Consider the following 17504-nt stretch of genomic DNA (forward strand, 5'->3'; position numbering starts at 1 on the left):
CTTCACTAATTTTTCTCAGAAATAGCTAATGCCACTCAGTGGAGAGGCTTATTTAGAAAAAAAGAAGTAAACAATACCATCTACACATTGTTAGTAAAAAACTATAAGTGGCCAAAAAGGACTCACCTTGGGGTTGAAAATCCCAGTAGTACCTGAAATACAAGAAAAAGAACAGACAGTAGTTAAACTTGGGTTCCCTCGTCTCGGCTGGCATACAATGGCTAGAGTGCCCGTTCCCAAAAGCTTGCACAATCATCCATAACTAGTCCAAGTCATGACCCATTTTGGGGAAAAAACAAAGGGTTGGTCTTTCAGATATGAAAAATTCTCAGAGGCATGAAAGTGACACAGCTGTAACTCATCACGTAAGTTTGACTTCAGCTTGGGAGAGGTCCTGAGAGGTTACCTGGTGACGGCCCAGGGCTTCCCACCAGGAGTGTGTGAGGCTGTGAGCAGGACTGCTCTTTGTCATGAGGATGTGTCCTGTACTACAGGACAATCAGCATCACTGGTCCTGGGCACCAAATACCAACAGCATCTCCAGTTGTTATGGCGACCACCCACCCCATCCCCACCCCTGCATCCCAAACACCTCCTAGGCCGTGAACAACAACTCAAGGCCACCTGGGACTTTCATTTCCAAGCCAAGACTGGGGCTCCTGCAGAACCCTGTATCACCCCTTCTCCTCTCTTATTTGGGGCAATGACTGGCAAAACTGACAACACTTGAAGCCTTAAAACCAATGAAATGGCAGTGACATAGGGGATCACTTGTAAGTCACTCATTTGGAATTGAAATTGCATCGTCCTCCCCTACACCCCCAGCCAGACCACTGCTCTATATGGTGGCTACCCACAAAAGTCCATTTTACTTTGGATTTCATTCCTTCCTGCCTTTACAGGAACCTTACACTAGTCTATATTGATTTTCTCTTGTATATATTCAACCTCTTCCTCTCAACTTGACCCTTTCTACCAGCATTTATGCTTATATAAAAATAAATAAATCCTTCTTCCCCCACTTCATACCCTCCGTCTGCCATCCTCTTTCCCTTCACAGCATAGTGAAATTTTCAGAAGTGTAATCTATAGCTTCTCTCTTCGTTTCTTCCCCTCCTCTCACTCCTCCATGTGCTCCCATCCTGCTTACAGCCACCACATGTCAGTTCTTGCTATGGACACAGTGAGGTCATGACACTAAATAAAGTGAACGTGTAGCTATCCTCATCTTGACATGTACATGTGCATGTGTGTGTATGTGTCTATGCACAGATACACATCATATGTGTGTCACAGCCTCACAGCACTCCTGGTGGCAAGTCCTGGGCCATCACCAGGTAACCTCTCAGGACCTCTCCCAAGCTGAAGTCAAACACGTCCTATGTGCATATGAGGTGTGCATGTGCAGATGAGCACTTCCTTCTGGGAAGTTCTTAGAATGAGCCCCAGCCCAAAAGCAATGTAAAAAGGCAACACAGGAGGGGTTATGATGTGCCTTTCAGTACATACATAGCTGAGATAAGGTGCAGCTACTTCAGAGAGGAATGTCAGCTGTCTAGGCTCTTTCTTTACAAGGCAAAAATTCAGAAATGGAGAGGAAGGAGATCAGTGGGGAGTATGTTGCCATAATCCAGAGATGAATATGTGGGAAATTATAGGAGATGAGGAAGAGAAGGTGGAGAAGAAATCTCACAATGAACTTTTCTTGTTCTTCTCTAGAATAGTTCTGGACTAGCAACCTGAAGAAGGGGAATGTAAGACTCTTGGGTTTCAGGGCTGAGAAAGTCCATGACAGATTCACTATCTGCAGAGGAAAAAGGGAGGAATCTGTGAAGAAAGGGGTGGGAAATATGAAACTGCACAGCTGGGATAGAGTGTCTGTGGAAATGTCAGGGCATGGGAGCTGGTTGTAAGTTAAGTACGTGGCATGTGCTGGCATGATTGGTCAATACCCTTCTAGCAGACAGCCCAGCTTCCTGGGTAGCTGGTCACTGAAGAGAGTTTTCTGTAAAACTCCTTTCAGTGCAATACAGCTAATGAGCTGAATCATCAAAAGGGTGAGCAATTTTCCATCTCCTTCTATGACAGTACCCTAGCCCCCAGAGCCAATCATTCCAACTCCCAATTCTATGTAAATAGAAATTAGTGTGTGAGTGTGTATAAGTATGTGATGTGTGTATGTATAATCAGACATTCTTCTTGTCAAAATGTTGATGATGGCAGGAGCAGAAATTTGTTAACCTATGTTGTTCTCATTCATTGACCCAGAAAAAAAAAAAACTTAGCCATGCATTGGCAGTTAAAAGGCTAATTCCAGGCAAATTATTAAGTAGGTAAAATATATTGTTGATGATTTCAGTCTCTTCTTTTGTCTTTCCTACCCCACATTCTCCACTTCACTCACATATTTTTAGTTCCCTTCTCTATCTACCATTAAGTGCCCCTGATTTTCTAGGAATTGTTAGCTAGTAAGATATTATAACTTCACATAAACTATTTTGGTCTTCCAAAAGTAGTCTGTTTTAAAAGATTGGTTATAGGCCCTCCCTGGTGGCGCATTGGGTTAAAGCACAGCACTGAGAAGCTAAAGCACTTCCGCATGAGTTCGATTCCCGCTTGCCCCAGAGGTGACCACATGGCAGACCTCTCCTGACCTGCCTGCTGCTCCCCTCAGCATTGTACTTCGTCAATCTGCCTGTTCTGCTCCCCACTCTGTCTCTGGTGAAGCCTCTAGCCGCCCCCTGAGCCTCTGGACTGTACCCCAGTTCTGTATGAACAAAATAAATAAATATTAAAAAAAAGATTGATTATAGAAAAATAACTCAATGTAACAGTATCAAACAGAACAGCAGGTCTATCTAGTTGATGCTAACTAGAAGAATCTGCTTTAGTCTTTATAATATTGTAATTAAATAGTTCTATCAACAAAAATCATCTAGAACTTGACATGGAATGGCATGAAATAAAATGTCACATCCCTTATTTTTCAGCATGAAACCATCCTGCTACCTACCTTTGTTCACTCTTTCTTTACTCTAAGTATTAATGATGTTCACACACACACACCCTCTACTCTCGAACTCACATATGACATTTCCAAAAGGAAAAGCCCAAAGGTGAGCAATCTCATCTCTCACTGTGGGGCACAGTGGATTATTCTCTGCTGGACACGCTTTAAGACTTGATCTTGTCTTGTGAGCATACCCAATGGATAGCCTTCATCAACTCTCTAGAAAGGTGATTCCAAACTAGAGAAATCTATACTCCTTAGGAGACATTTAGTCAAAAATTGCCAGCATCTTCTAATTCTCATCCTTCATCCTGAAGACAATTATTCTTTAGCCAGAGACCCCAACAAGTCAGAAACTAGAATATTTAAACCAAAATACAAAGATCACAACAGAAATATATGGAAGAAGAAGCATACAAATACATGCACAGAGAGTTCCGCTTATCCTAAAAAGCCTCCGAGAATTTCATATCAGGCCTGTGCAGAGAGATAACAAACACTTCTTTAATCTTCTCTTTGAAGCTTCAGCTTCAATAGGAAAGGGAAGTTATCACTCCTTTGCAATATCCATACTCAACATCATCAGGTCCATGCAAATGATATTTGGAACTAAAAAAATGATGAGCACAGAATGAGCACAGAGAAAAGGCTGCAGCCATATTTATGATTATTATATTCACATTCACTCAAAATAAATCCATCTTTACCTGTGCCTCCAAAAATGAAAATGGAAAAATAAAATTTCACAACATTTTAGTCTACTCTGTAGAATAGAATCTTTAAAATTTAGGATTACATTATATGCAAGACAAAGTTTGCCATGCATGTTTCTAAATTAAAGAGGTTTTAACTGAATTTTAGGGTAGGGAAAAGCACAACAAAATAATAAAATCCAACATATTGAGGGACTCTTGATGAACAGCAGGAATAGCCATGCATTAATGAGCATGCTCAGGTTTTCTTTCTTTCTTTCTTTCTTTCTTTTTTTTTTAACATATTATTAGGCACTGTTCTAAGCATTTCTCTTGTATGAATTACTTCCTCTCTACTCTCACCCAATTATGATGCTCACTTCATAAACAAGGAAATTGAGGCATCAAGAGATCAGATAATATGCCTACATTACATAGCTAGCAAATAAGGTGGACAAATTTCCAATACTAGCAACTAGTTTTAGAACAGGAACTCTAATAAGAAATTACAGAGGAAAGTATTGAAAATAAAATCTAATGTTAAACCACTTAGTAAAATTGATTGAGCCTTTCTCTAAAGACATTTTACTATCTTAAAATACTGTAAAAACAATTCAGCCATTGGGTCAACAATGACCAACTGTCCTTTGTAGGACAAGTCTTTTGCTCAGTGCCATGATTGAAATGGTGACTAAGTAGATATTTACAAATACATTTCATCATTTTTCAGACTGCACACAGACTGTGCCAGTTTGCCACCTAATACTCGCCAATCGATTACTTTAATAGATTTCTTGTGAAAATGAGGCTACTGGCCTAAATCTTTAAATTGAAGGTTTAGGGTGGGTATCAAACTCTTGCGTGTGGAGCTAACAAATGAAGACGGTTGCTGAGACTAAAATACTGGGTTTTTTTCAGCCAGCTAGTTAGATAGAGCATGATGAATAGGAAAGACAAACTGCAACTATCCAACCAATGGAAATATCTTAGGAAAGAAAAATTCCTAGGAAGGAACAGTAATTCCATTTCCTAATTACAACAAATTACTTAATATATCCAGCACTGACACATGCTAGGCATTGTGCCATGTATATGTTTTAGATATATTATTTGATTTAATCTTCATCACAACCCTATGAGGTCAATGCTATTATCCCTGTTTCACAGATGCGGAAACTGAGACTCAGGAAGGTCAAGCAACTTGATCAAGATCTCAGTGGCTACTAAGTGTCAGGATCAAGACTTGATTCCAGGTCTGGCTGGTTGCAGAGCCTGGGCTCTTAAGTTGCAAGTGATCTGTATTTTTATTGGCTCTAATACAGAAGACAAGGGTTGTACTAAGAGAAAGTATAGCTTTGTCAGTCAGCCGATGGGTACTGGGAGTAGTTAGATCAGAGGTCTTTAACTTGGAGCACACAGCTGAGCTTTAAGAGATTCATGAACTCCCAAATACCATGGGTAAAAAGTAATACATGTTTCCTTTTTTGCTTGAAGAAGAGTCCATAAACTTCATAAAGTTTCCAAAAAATGTCATTAACTCCACAAAAATGAACCTTCTGAGTTAGCTGAATAAGGTTATAATAGTATATAAAACTGACTATCCAGAAAAACCAACACTCATCATGTTATAAATCTAGAACATATAAAAAAATTTGAAACCTAAGTAAAGTACTATTTTGTCTGTGAATTATGGAAATTTTAAATATACATTTCCTGCCCTGGTAAGCCACCTGATAAACAAACTCAAATTTCTTCTTGATGACTTCAGGATATTCGAATTTGAACTTTAGTTTTCATACCTAAACATCTTCAAAATTAATAGATTGTCAGCAATACTCAGAGTCTAGAGACTTCTGTCCCCTTTTGATCGTCCCTGTTCTCTGTAATAGCTGTCTCTGAAAAGACTACAGAGACTGACTCTGAAATATTATTCTGACATTGGAAATGGAATCCTAGAGTTCACATCCAGTTGAGCTGAGCTTAATGGCAAGGTTATAAGGCTAGAGAGATACCTTGCAATTGACCACGAGCAGTGAGCCAAATGGTAGAGACAGAATTACCCCCTAGGAATTACTTTTCTGAGCAATGTTAGTAGTCTGTACCCTGTAGATATTACCTACACTCTCTTTCTCACTTAGGAACATTGACATTGATTATGAAATCTCTTTCTACCACTAGTGTCCCACTGACTACCAGGCAGAAGGAATGGGCTACTGGCAAGTGACCCCCAATAACAGAAATGGGAAAAGAGCACCATCTGGCGGAAGTCTCTGGTGGAGGCATCGAGGCTTGGGGCCTGGGGGCCCGGGGGCCAGTCTTAGACACAATCAGCAATAATGGGATGTCCCTGGAGGGGGGGCTGGTGTTTCTTCTAGCACCACTTCCTTGGATTCTATGAAAAGAACAGGACCTGCCTACCTACAAGAAGCTTACAATCTAGTTGAAACCAAGATATTTACACATGAAGAGATGCTCATTTAAGATAGTAACAAAACCTATGGTAACAATAGAAATAACTATATAATTCAAGTAACAGAAGGTCCTATCCTAAGAAGGTCTTTTTGGTGAGTGGGCTATAGTATTTCTATGGTCTTGAGTGTACATTCACACATTTTAGAAGTCCACCTCAAAAGATAGAACAGTGTTCTCCAAACATCTACTTACAAAATACAAAGGTCACAATTAATCCTTTGTTAAATAATGAACTAAGGACATTATTTGATATTGAAAGTATTATCCATAACGAAAATAAAAATTTTCTAGAAGTTAATTCCTAGACAATGGAAAGAAAAACTTTTTAAAATAAATTAAACAAAACCCTATTTGGCCCTAGAGTCTTCTGTAACAGTTTTATTGCATGAAGTCCAGCTATGGTCGATTTCACTATCCACTCTGGATACTAACAGCAAGGATCTTAGACCTCTTCTTCACTTATACTTCATCATTGAAGTACTGGCAACCTACATTCTATTATTTCTTCCCCTGCAATCCAGTATTAGGGCTGCAAATAATGCTTGCATGTTTGTATAATTCAAATAATCCGTGCATACAATAGGCAACCTAATAGAACTTAATGAACTAATACAAGAAAAACAAGGGATGGCCAGGTACACTATGAAAATTAAAAGCTCCTAAATGTCAGGTCAGGGTTTAGTTTCCTTTTTTTCTTCCAGTAGATAAAAGGGAGCATCAGCAGGATCGATATATTTGTTTACTTTTAAGACAAAGGGATGATGTCTACTCTGGTCAAATCCAGCAGACATAGGCAGCCTAGGTGGGAGGGAGAGAGGATAGAGAGCAGCTGAGGAAACTACTGCAGAGAAAGAGAGGGGACAAGAAATTTGGCCTAGGAAGCCAGCTGGGAAGAGCCCACAGGAGGAAAGTGAGGCCAACTTTTCATCCAAGCCCATGTATTGCAGAAAACAAGGCAGCACCATGTACCAAGGACTCTCCAACACGGATTCCGACTGATGGCCATATTTTAAATTGCTCTATCTTTGGCTCTTCTTCCACAGTTCTTGGAGTCTAGTTTTGTTCTAAGTTTTGCTTGCTTCTGGCTAACAGCTACTCTTGGAACAGAGGCACCCAGTTATCTGGTTGGTGAATCACTGATAACTGTAAGACTCTGGGACTGTGGGCCCTATCATCATTGAATTTCACAGCTTGAAGGACATGGATGATCACTTAATCCAGCCTCTCACTTGACAGATGAGAAAAATGAAGCATGGACAGGTTATCTGATTGCACTAAAGGTGGGTGGTTAAAAGTCCATGTTGTGGGGCTACCACAGTTTATCTTGTGCTACAGAAGTGCCAAGTTTGAAAATGTGATATTCATTTGAAAATTCCTTTGATATTTCCCTTGTTATGAGCATGGTCATGTTACTCACCTGAGAGCAAATATCACATAAAAGTTTCTTTTTAAGCTGTCTTAGTTCTTAGAGCTCATCTGGACAATGTGGATTTCTCAACATTAACATGCCAACGTTCCATCTATATCACAAATGATGAATACTGTATTCAATCTCTCAAACATTAATAAACCACTATTTTCCAGACACTCTGTGAGGGTCTGAGAGCACAGAAAGTCAGAAATGTGGTCACAAAGCAGTCAGGCCCAGGCGCAGAGGGATACGGCCTGAGAGACAGGCCCGTCAGAGCAGGTGGAAGAGACACAGGTAAGCACCACAAATCAGGTATGCTTAAGGAAAAGGCAAGAGAGGATTCTGAGTGAGTTCGAACTGGAAAATCTTTTTATTGTTTGAAGTAGCTTGTGATATCTGCAAGAGAAAGAAGAGTTGCCAAGGGTTAGGGGAGAGAGGACAGTGAGACTGATGACTGGGGCCACATAAGACAACTGTCAGGCATTGGTAAGGCTTCAGTGGACATCAGAGATTAAGATTTATGATTGCGCGACTTTCTCCAGTGCTGATTAGCTGTCCAGGTACAAGAGCAGAGAAAGTAGATGACTGAAATGATCCAAAGTTGGTATTGTTCTAGATCTATGCGATGAAAAGGCAAGAGAAGAAGAGAAAGCTTGGAGAGGCAGGTCTGATTATGTTAAATACTTTTAAAGATCAAGAGATAAAAAAACTAGGAAATAGCACTCTATTTTCTCTATGGAGACAGTCCTCTGCACCACAAGTCCCAAACCGTTCCTACCCTCATGTTTTCTGTTTCAATGGTTGACACCCATCCACCCACCAAAAGTTAGGGCTCATTTCTTTACCATTTTCTCTATTTACACTTGACCCCTGAACAACACAAGTTTGACTGCACAGAAAAAAGATTTTTTTCTATCGCTGGGTTCCACAATCACAGGTTCAACCAACTATGTACATAGGTTGACTGAATCTGCAAAGTGGAACTGGGGAAACAGAAGGTCTAACAAGTTATACGCAGATTTTTGACTGAGGAGGAGGGGACTTGGGGTTGAACCCTAAACCCTCACATTGTTCTAGAATCAACTGAGCTATGAACTTCCCATTGGCCACCAACACCTGTAGACCCCACTCCTTTAACACCTTCTTGGTCTATCCTTTTCATCTCACAGATACCAAACTCATTCAAACTCTCAAAAGGCCTCTCCCTGGGTCAGGGGGCCCTGTCCTAAAGGGTCTGCCTGCCATCATCTTGCTCCTCTCTGGCACATTCTCCTCGGTGCTGATGGAGAAAGAAGTGCAGTGACCCAAAAAGTGTGCAAGCATTGCTCACCCTAACCCTCAGCTTCTTCCCAATCTGCCCACACTCCTATTCTCGCACACCCTTGAAACTCTCTCAACCAGCACACTTTTTATTTAACGCCCCTTCTTCTCCCAGTGAACCCTCACTGGTCCTTTGAGACTCAGCTCAGCCTCCTGTGTTAGGTGCCTACACCACACCTCTGTGCATGCCTGTCGACAGCACCAGTAATGCTGCACTGTGACCTTCTTGTCTCTCACTGTCACTGCACCCTCAGGGAGCACTGGCAGGGAGCACTGGCACGTGCTCAATACATACTTGCTAAATGAGCAAATGTGAGAGACCCTCAGCAAGGGTGAGCTGAGTCCAGAATGATGGGACTTGAATGCATTTCTGGGAGGAGTAGAGGACAAGGCTGGAGAAGCAGGCAGAAAGAAAGGCTCTCTAAGGAATGACATGGGGTCTGGATCTTACCCCCAATAAAGGGGAGTCTTACCTTTGTTCTCCTCTAAAGCCAGAGGGGGAAAAAAGACTGAGGGACAGGAGGAGAAGAAAGGAGAGAGAAAATGAGAAGTTTTGTTAAATAAAAAACTCGTCCAAACAAAAGTCTCCCTCCTCCACCCCTCTGCAAGGCTGGCTTCAAAGATCAACCACAAGATGACCAGCAAAAATATACTTCAAAGACACGACTGAATACACATTGTAGTGGCAAGAATCCAATATATAAATACAATCAATTTGTTTCCTCATTAAAAGCTTTCATGAAGAAAATGATTTAATACAAATGCTAAAGCTACTGACACAGATTAATTGAAAAATAACAACAGAATCCTAATTAAAGAGATATTATTTCACTCATTCACACTGTACCAAAACCTGAATAAATAAATAATAATAGAGTCTAGAAAGCAGGTTTCTACTGGTAACCATTCTAAGAATTACAATAAATTACTGCCATTAAAAAGAAAACTATTTATGTGTACACTTCAAGAATATACCAAGAAATTCCAAAATCATTTTAAAATTATTTTGCAATTTTGCCCTCAACTTGCCTTTTTTCCCTAATTGTATGTGTCTATACTCAAACATCATTCTTTTTCATTTCCTTGTATAGTATTTGCAGTTCCAGTTAAACCTTTATAGAAGGCACCCAGTCTTACCCAAATCAAAAATAATGGAACTGACTTTGCTCTAAAGGCTAATGACTAATGACCAACCATACTGCTATTATATGAGTACATGTCTGGGTTCCCAGAGGCCAACCACAATCAACCAGGCTTCCTGGCCCAGCATGGGGCCAGGATTTCCTGTTCTGCCCCACTTCCAAGGGTTTTTCTGCCATCAAGAATGTCTTTAGAGATTGCCCAGTCGCTGGGAAACATGTAAGACAACAGTCAAACACAGGGTCAAGGGAAGGACTAAAATCTGGCCTTGTCCCACCCCCCACACCCCAGAAGTTAATTAGATTAAAATGTTATCAGGTACTGGTCAGTGCTAAGTCTTTCCTTTCTGCCCACTTCTCCTGCCTCGTCCTCCACTCCTCCCAGAAATGCATTCAAGGTCCCATCATTCTAGACTCAGCTCACCCTTGCTGAGTGTCTCTCACATTTGCTCATTCAGCAAGTATGTATTGCGCATGTGCTCCCTGCCAGTGCTCCCTGAGAGCGCAGTGACAGTGAGAGACAAGGTCACAGTGCAGCATTACTGGTGCTGCCGCCAGGCATGCACAGAGGTGTTGTGTGGGCACGTAACGCAGGAGGCTGAGCAGGGTCTCCAAGGAACCAGCTGGTAAAATTTTCCTGTCAATAATCTGCAATCATATCAAGGGACCCACCTCACATACCTGTTGAAGAGGATTAAGTGAGATAATGTGTGGAAAGCCCTTGACACCAGGCCTCGCACACAATGTGTGTGCGATGAACATTAGTTGTGACTTTTGTTCTTAAGTTGCAGAGATAAATATCTCATTCTTTTAAAAAAATTGTTTTATTTAGTTATGCATACAAGAACTAGAGTGTAGGCCAGAAGTGGAGGGGTGGCTGAGAGGGGAGCAGAACAGACAGATCCACTGAAATACACTGAGGGGAGCAGCAGACAAGACAGAAGAGGTTGGCTGCGCCAGGTGGGTCAGCTCTCTGGCTGGTCAGTTCTCATGCTGCAGCGACTGTGGATAGCTTAATAGTGCTGATATAAAGCTCTCATTCTTGCTAAGGAAAATTATCTATCACTACAACCCTCAGAGTAAACATCACTTTTGTAGGGTTCAATAAATCTATTAACAATTGAATTTTATCAGCAAACAATATTTTCACCAAAAAGTATCATAATAAAAGGGAAACATTATCTGGGGTTATGCAAATGAGTGTGCAGTCTCTTAACCCTCTGGATAAATATGTATCTTAAAGGAGGGTGATATGTTAAATGAATCTCTAATTGGTGAAACTCCAGAAGCTAGTTAATTAAAACCAAACATGTCAGACCTTCGAGAGATGCTATCTATAGGCACTGACTCTGCCCATGAGTCTGGCCACTCACTGGCCCAACAACTCCTTGAAAAATAGGGGTAAGTCTTATGTGACACTGCCTTGATTGCCTGGCACCATGCCCAACACCGAGTAAACAGACAGTCAATACATATTTGTTAAGTAAATTAACTGCTTCCGATCTGTAATTCTCACCCTGCTTTTTAGTTGATCCCATTTCTCTTTATGACCAACATAAAAATCAATCATGGTGACTGATGTTTTGAGAAGGAGGAAGTGAATGGTTTACTCAAACACCATCACTTTGGAAAACTAGTCCCACAAATACAGATGTTTTACTACATAGTCACACAGAGTGTGGGTAATCTTTTTTTAATGAAGGATTCATTCAGTGTCATTAGAGGGGTAATATCTAAGAAACGACAGTTGTTCCTGGTCAGGGATACCTCATCTGATGAAGTCCTTGAGAATGAAATTTATTTCAAAAAGCATTTTTAGGAAAATCATGATAAATTACTCGGGTCTGGTGGATTTCATAAAATATTTTTGTTATTAAAAAATTAATTTCACTTCTGTGTGTGTTTGTGTGTGTGTATTTATCACAGTGTAACAACATCCAAATACAACTGCTTATTCACACAGAGTGATCCAGGTGACTCGGCATAACTGAAGTCTAATTGCCCCTTTCCAGATCCTTTTTCCCTCACTGCCAACCCCTTTCCCTCCTGGAAACTAAATATTCTTCAGCTCTCAAATTTCTGCCCCCCTTTAAAACAGGAAGGCCTATTATCAGTGACATGATTAAATGCATCTTCTGTGTAGAGACTTGGAAAATACAAATAAACAAAATCAAGAAATTAAAAATCACTCAAATTCTACCTGCTTGATACTACTATCATTAACATGTTAGTGTATTTTCTCAGGCACTTTTCTCTGTGGGGTTTTACATATATATTTGACCTACTTTTTCACATACAATTATCTTATCATTCTGCATCAATAACTTCTTCTATACTACAAATGATTAAATTATCATTTTAAAGTTTCCCCTTTCAACAGAATGAAGGAGCTAAATACATGGGGAGAAGGGAAAACTTGAGGCAGAGAACCAGAAAAAGAGAACTTTGCAATGCTTTGGGTAAGACTTTATGAAGGTTAAAGTTTAGCCAGTGACAAAGGGAACAGAAAGAAGAAAGATTTCGGGTGAAGAAACAATAGGCTTGTTGGTAGTTTGGGGAGTGAAGAGAAAGGAGTCAGGAGTGACTCCCAGGACTCCCCTTTGGGAGCTCAGGTCAAGAAAGGCAAGACTAGACTGTAGGAGTCGGCAGCATATAAAATAGTTGAGTTTAGTTATGGACGTTCCATTGGCAGGAATTCTGCCAGGCACAAGTAACTGAGGCTTAAAGGAAGGGAGGGTCTCTAGGGGGCAGGGGCAGCGGTTGAAGACATAACTGGGAGTCAACGTTGCAGTGTCAAACAGTACGAGGGACTCAACTCAAAAGATGGTGGGGGGACAGAGAATTGTGAAGTCAAGTAGGCAAATCGCAAAAGGGAAGAAGTTTGGGCCAAGGCTGAGTTCCGAGAGTCTAGACATGGCAGTGAGGAGCTTGAAGAATGCCAACAGCGTTTGGGAAAATGAGCCGATTCTACTTGAGATGACAGCAAGCAAGACAGTGAGCTGTGGTGGGCAGTCATGTCTACTTAGGCATAAGATGGAGAAAAGGAGGAGGGAGCCTGGTGGAGTTTGACTATAATAGTCCACAGATTCTAGAGAACACAGGAAAGATCGGAAGAGAGATCATGAAGGAAAGCTCTAGAGGAGACAGGAAGAGCATAACTGAGTAGGAGGGTGATAGCTAAGGGCAGAGCAGTGACAGGTCACAAAAAGGTGGAGTGACCCCGAATGAACTCCAACATGTGGTCAGTCAAGCTGAAACCTATCACAGTTCCAAAGGGAATGTTAGAGAAATGTTACAGTAGGGAACGTTTGAAGAGATGGAAACCATTTTTTTTAAAAGATTTATTTATTTATTTATTTATGCATATAGAACAGTCCAGAGGTATGGTGGGTGAGAGGATTCACCAGAGACAGAGTGGAGAGCAGAAGAGGCAGATCTACTTAAATACACTGCTGAGGGGAGCAGCGGGTGGGTCAAAGAGGTCTGCCGCACCATGTGGATCAGCTCCCTGGCCCAACATCGAACTCCATGCTGCAGTGGCTTAGGAAGCTTCATAATGGGGTGCTTTAACCCCTTGTGCCACCAGGGAGAGCCCTGTATACCATTTTTATACAAATAACTCGCTACACCTAACATCTAGCAAAATGCCCTCTCTTTGGTCAAGTATAGGTGAGTGGGCGACTGTATGGTAAATTTCCTAGTAAAGAGAGTCTCTTATTTTAGAAGCCCTAAAAACACAGTTTTGCCTTTCATTCAATTCATTCCAGTGAGCTCATACCGCATGCTAGCCTCATGCCAGTTTTTTGCTTTTAACAAATTTTAAATATTTACTAACAAGAAATGTCCTGATGATCACATATTCATGTCCATGGGTGACACTTGGAGTGCCAGGAGTTAAAGACCCTAGAAAGAAAGATTCTTTGCTTTGCCTTTCCTGTTTATCCTGACCTATAAAGTCCTGAGAAACTCCCTCTCTTCCTTGATAACTCTCCTATCATGCGTTTTTCTAATAAAAAAGGGGAGAGACTTTGGACAAAGGACTCTTCTAAGCAACTATTAGTTACACTCACTAGTTTCACGAATATGTCAAACATCTCTCTCATGTGATTAAACACTTCTGTGGAATCTCTAATATTTCAAACAGGGCACCTAAATATTCAGTAAAAGAATAAGAGACTAGGAACAGCAATTAATTCTAGTTATGCCATATGGCAGTATAGAATACTGGCTGGAACCTGAAAACTCAATTTCACAAGAGTCTTACTTATTCTGAATTTTAATCATTTTAGGATCAGCAAACATATGCCTACCAACCTGCTCCATTTACACAAAATTCCAAAGAATAATCACATAGCACACTCAAAAATGATTGGTTTTTCCCAAATGGACCTAAAATTTCTTTCCTTCCAGACTCTCAAAATAAAGTAGCTACTCACAGCTACTTTAATTTCACCGTTAAATAAAATCTTCTAACAGTCTTTCCCTGCGTCGTACCTCTTTTCTTACCATCTTCATCGCCAGTTCAGTTTTTTCCAGTTCAGAATTCCTCGACTGTGTGGGCGGGGGGGCCCAGCTGTGGGCCTGTCTGGTGAACCCCCTCCATTGTGCCTGTCATGGCTGAGACCTCCATTCTACCACATTCTCCCTATTTCTCCTCCTCTCTCCAGAATGGAGCCATTATCGTTTTCAATACATACTCCATCCCCTTAGAGCTGAGATACTTTCATCTCCTGTACATCTAATAATTTCAAGATAAGGACAGAAAAATCAGTTCTTGTTCTGTGAACTTTTGTCTCTGGTGCTTGAGAGACTACCCTAATATCCCCTGAACATGTTTTAGTGATAACATTTACTGCACTAGGGCCAAAATGATTTTCTGCCACTTTCAATTCTAGTTCAATAAAAGAATAAGAGCTTTGTTTCTAACCTCTGTCATTTTTAATACCATAAAATGATTTAAAAAATGTAAAATTGAGTTCCATTTCCTACTGGACTACCAATCTCATATTAGCTTTCCTTTTATCAAATTTATGAGAAAAGTCAGAAATTGCCTTTCCTTAAAAAAAAAATAAAAATTTCAGGACCTCCTGGGCAGAATGTTTGAATTGAATTTCAGTTCTCAATAATTGCTGGCCTAGAAGTTTTAAGGAAGTATAAAAGTAGCTACTTAAAGTAGTTAGTTATGTCAGAAATAACAAATTGGAGGATTATCCCTTACTACACAATCAGCCAGAAATAATGCAGCTATTCCTAGAAAATTATCACCATAAAAAGCAACAAATATGCTTATTGGCTTTCCTAGTTGAAAAAGTCTAAGGTTTTCTGAAATCAGTGAAAAAAAAAGTCTATGATTTCTGAAATACAAACCTAGAAAAGTATTACTTCTGTGAACTTATATTATGAAAAATATCTAATATGTAAAAATCTTAACAGAATGTCCATATACACCCATAACCAAGATGCAGGGTTCACATTTTGTTATATTTTCTTTGTTGTATAGCCATCTAACTTATTTTGTGATGCATTCCAAAATAAATCGTAGGCATTAATATACTCTACCCCTTAGCATTTCAGCATGCATATATAATTAACTAAATTGCAGTTTTTGCTTATAGTTCTTTTAAACCAATAATCTTTTGAAAGATGCCAATGCTTTATTTTAATGATTTGGCTAAAAAAAACTAAGCTATGAACTAAAAAATTCTAGATTCGAAACCCTAATTTTGTTAATTCTATTACTTTGAGTAATTCCTTAAATCTCAGTTCTCTTATTAGCAAAAGAAAAAAGGAACTTGGTAGACCTGGTAGAGGTTCTTGATTATCAAATAGTAAAATGGACTATTGTGATTATGGCTAATTCACAAATGAGAGATACTAATATAATTGAAGAGATACAGCTAAATGGAGATTAGCTGTGTGGGCATCAAGTTTTCTGTAAATTATACAGAGGGAGCTTGAGCTTGAGCATTTAATTATAATGCACCTTATATAAGCCATACTCTATCCATGATAAAACTATTTGAAATTGGACTATTGAGACGGGGTCACCCCATGTGGGAATTTTGTCGTAAAGCATTAGCTTCAAATTGGAAATTTCTTGGCTTTGCAAAGCTATGGTTTTACTGGTTTGTGAACTCCTTGTTAACTGACTACAGTAAAAGCAGCCTCGGGGAGGCTGCCCCTGCCTTTATGAGTTGTTTGTTCCCCTACACTGATTTTTTCCCTCCTTTGGGAAGACTGTCCCTGGAAGGGGTATTCTTTGAAGCCTGAAGAATCAAAGTTACTGCAAAGCACTGCTGGGAGTTTTGAAAGAAATATGAAGAAACTACATTGGACCTGGGGCGACAGGCTGAGATCTTCCCACCAGGTCAGCAGTTGGTCTATAACATATTCCCATTGCCAAGGAGGTGGTGACATCTTGTGTAAATCAAAAACTAAAACCCTGAGATATCTCATTTCCATTTTAAATGCATGGGGGTTAAATATGGATATCTAGTACTCGAGAAGTTCCTGCGGGATTGGTTTTTCCCCATCTTCTCTGAGTCCTTTGCTGAGCGTGATAAGTAGGGCCGCATTTCATTATCAGCCCTGCCAGCAATGCACTTCAGGGAGACTAGATGAGGCTACACAGTGGGAGAGAAGATCCGACTTCCAAAGAAGAAATGACTCACATGGTGTGATTATAAAAACCCACTTTAGGCCCAACTCATTTCCAATAGAGTCATGCAATAAAATAAAATCCCAAGGAAATGAAATTTCCTGCATCATCTTCCAAATTAAAAAAAAAAATCATAGTGACACCATAAGAGAAATCAAATAGAGGTTTGGTTGGCAATGTTTGCATTTTTGTAACATCTGGGAAAAAATAATTCTAAACAACATTTCGGAGAAGTCCACTCAAAAAGGAAACATAGAGGACTTCTATTGAATCAATCAGTGGTATAGAAATAACTTCAGAACAAAGAGTTTGGCTCCTGACAGCTGGCCCAGAGTTCTTGGTGTTTCTCTTGCCATTGCTCCAGTTTCACCGTAGCATACAAAGTGGACACTGGATAAGTATCAGAAATAAGAAAAAAAAAAACAAAAACAAGAAAACCAGTCAGGAAGGTTCCACACCCCGAGTTTCCTGGAGGTTCACAAATAGGCAAATCCAACGAGGCTACTTTTTCCTTCCCCTTTTGACTTAGTGAGGCAAAGAACATAGCACAGTAGTGAGGACAAGACTATTTCCAGATCAAATGGGAATTAAATTCAAGGCCTAACACATCCTGCCAAAAGCAATATACAGATTTAATGCCATCCCCATAAAAATCTCAATGACATTCTTCGAAGAAATAGAAAAAATATTGATGAGATTCATATGGAACAAAAGACCTCGAATAGCCAAAACCCTCATGTCTAAGGAAAATCAAAATGGAGGCATTACAATCCCAAACTTCAAGCTGTACTACAAAGCCATA

General features: G+C 40.1%; 1 protein-coding gene across 1 annotated transcript in view; it reads right to left on the reverse strand.

Annotated features, from left to right (window-relative positions):
* Window positions 1–17504, reverse strand: part of SKAP1 (src kinase associated phosphoprotein 1) — a 250012-nt gene that overhangs the window by 201879 nt on the left and 30629 nt on the right. Inside the window, exon 3 of the mRNA XM_012726718.1 lies at window positions 127–152. Within this exon, the coding sequence (XP_012582172.1) occupies window positions 127–152 (26 nt within the window). The remainder of the gene's footprint in view (window positions 1–126; window positions 153–17504) is intronic.

This window comes from Condylura cristata, unplaced genomic scaffold, assembly GCF_000260355.1.
Source record: "Condylura cristata isolate star-nosed mole 26May11 unplaced genomic scaffold, ConCri1.0 scaffold00017, whole genome shotgun sequence".
Taxonomy (NCBI): domain Eukaryota; kingdom Metazoa; phylum Chordata; class Mammalia; order Eulipotyphla; family Talpidae; genus Condylura; species Condylura cristata.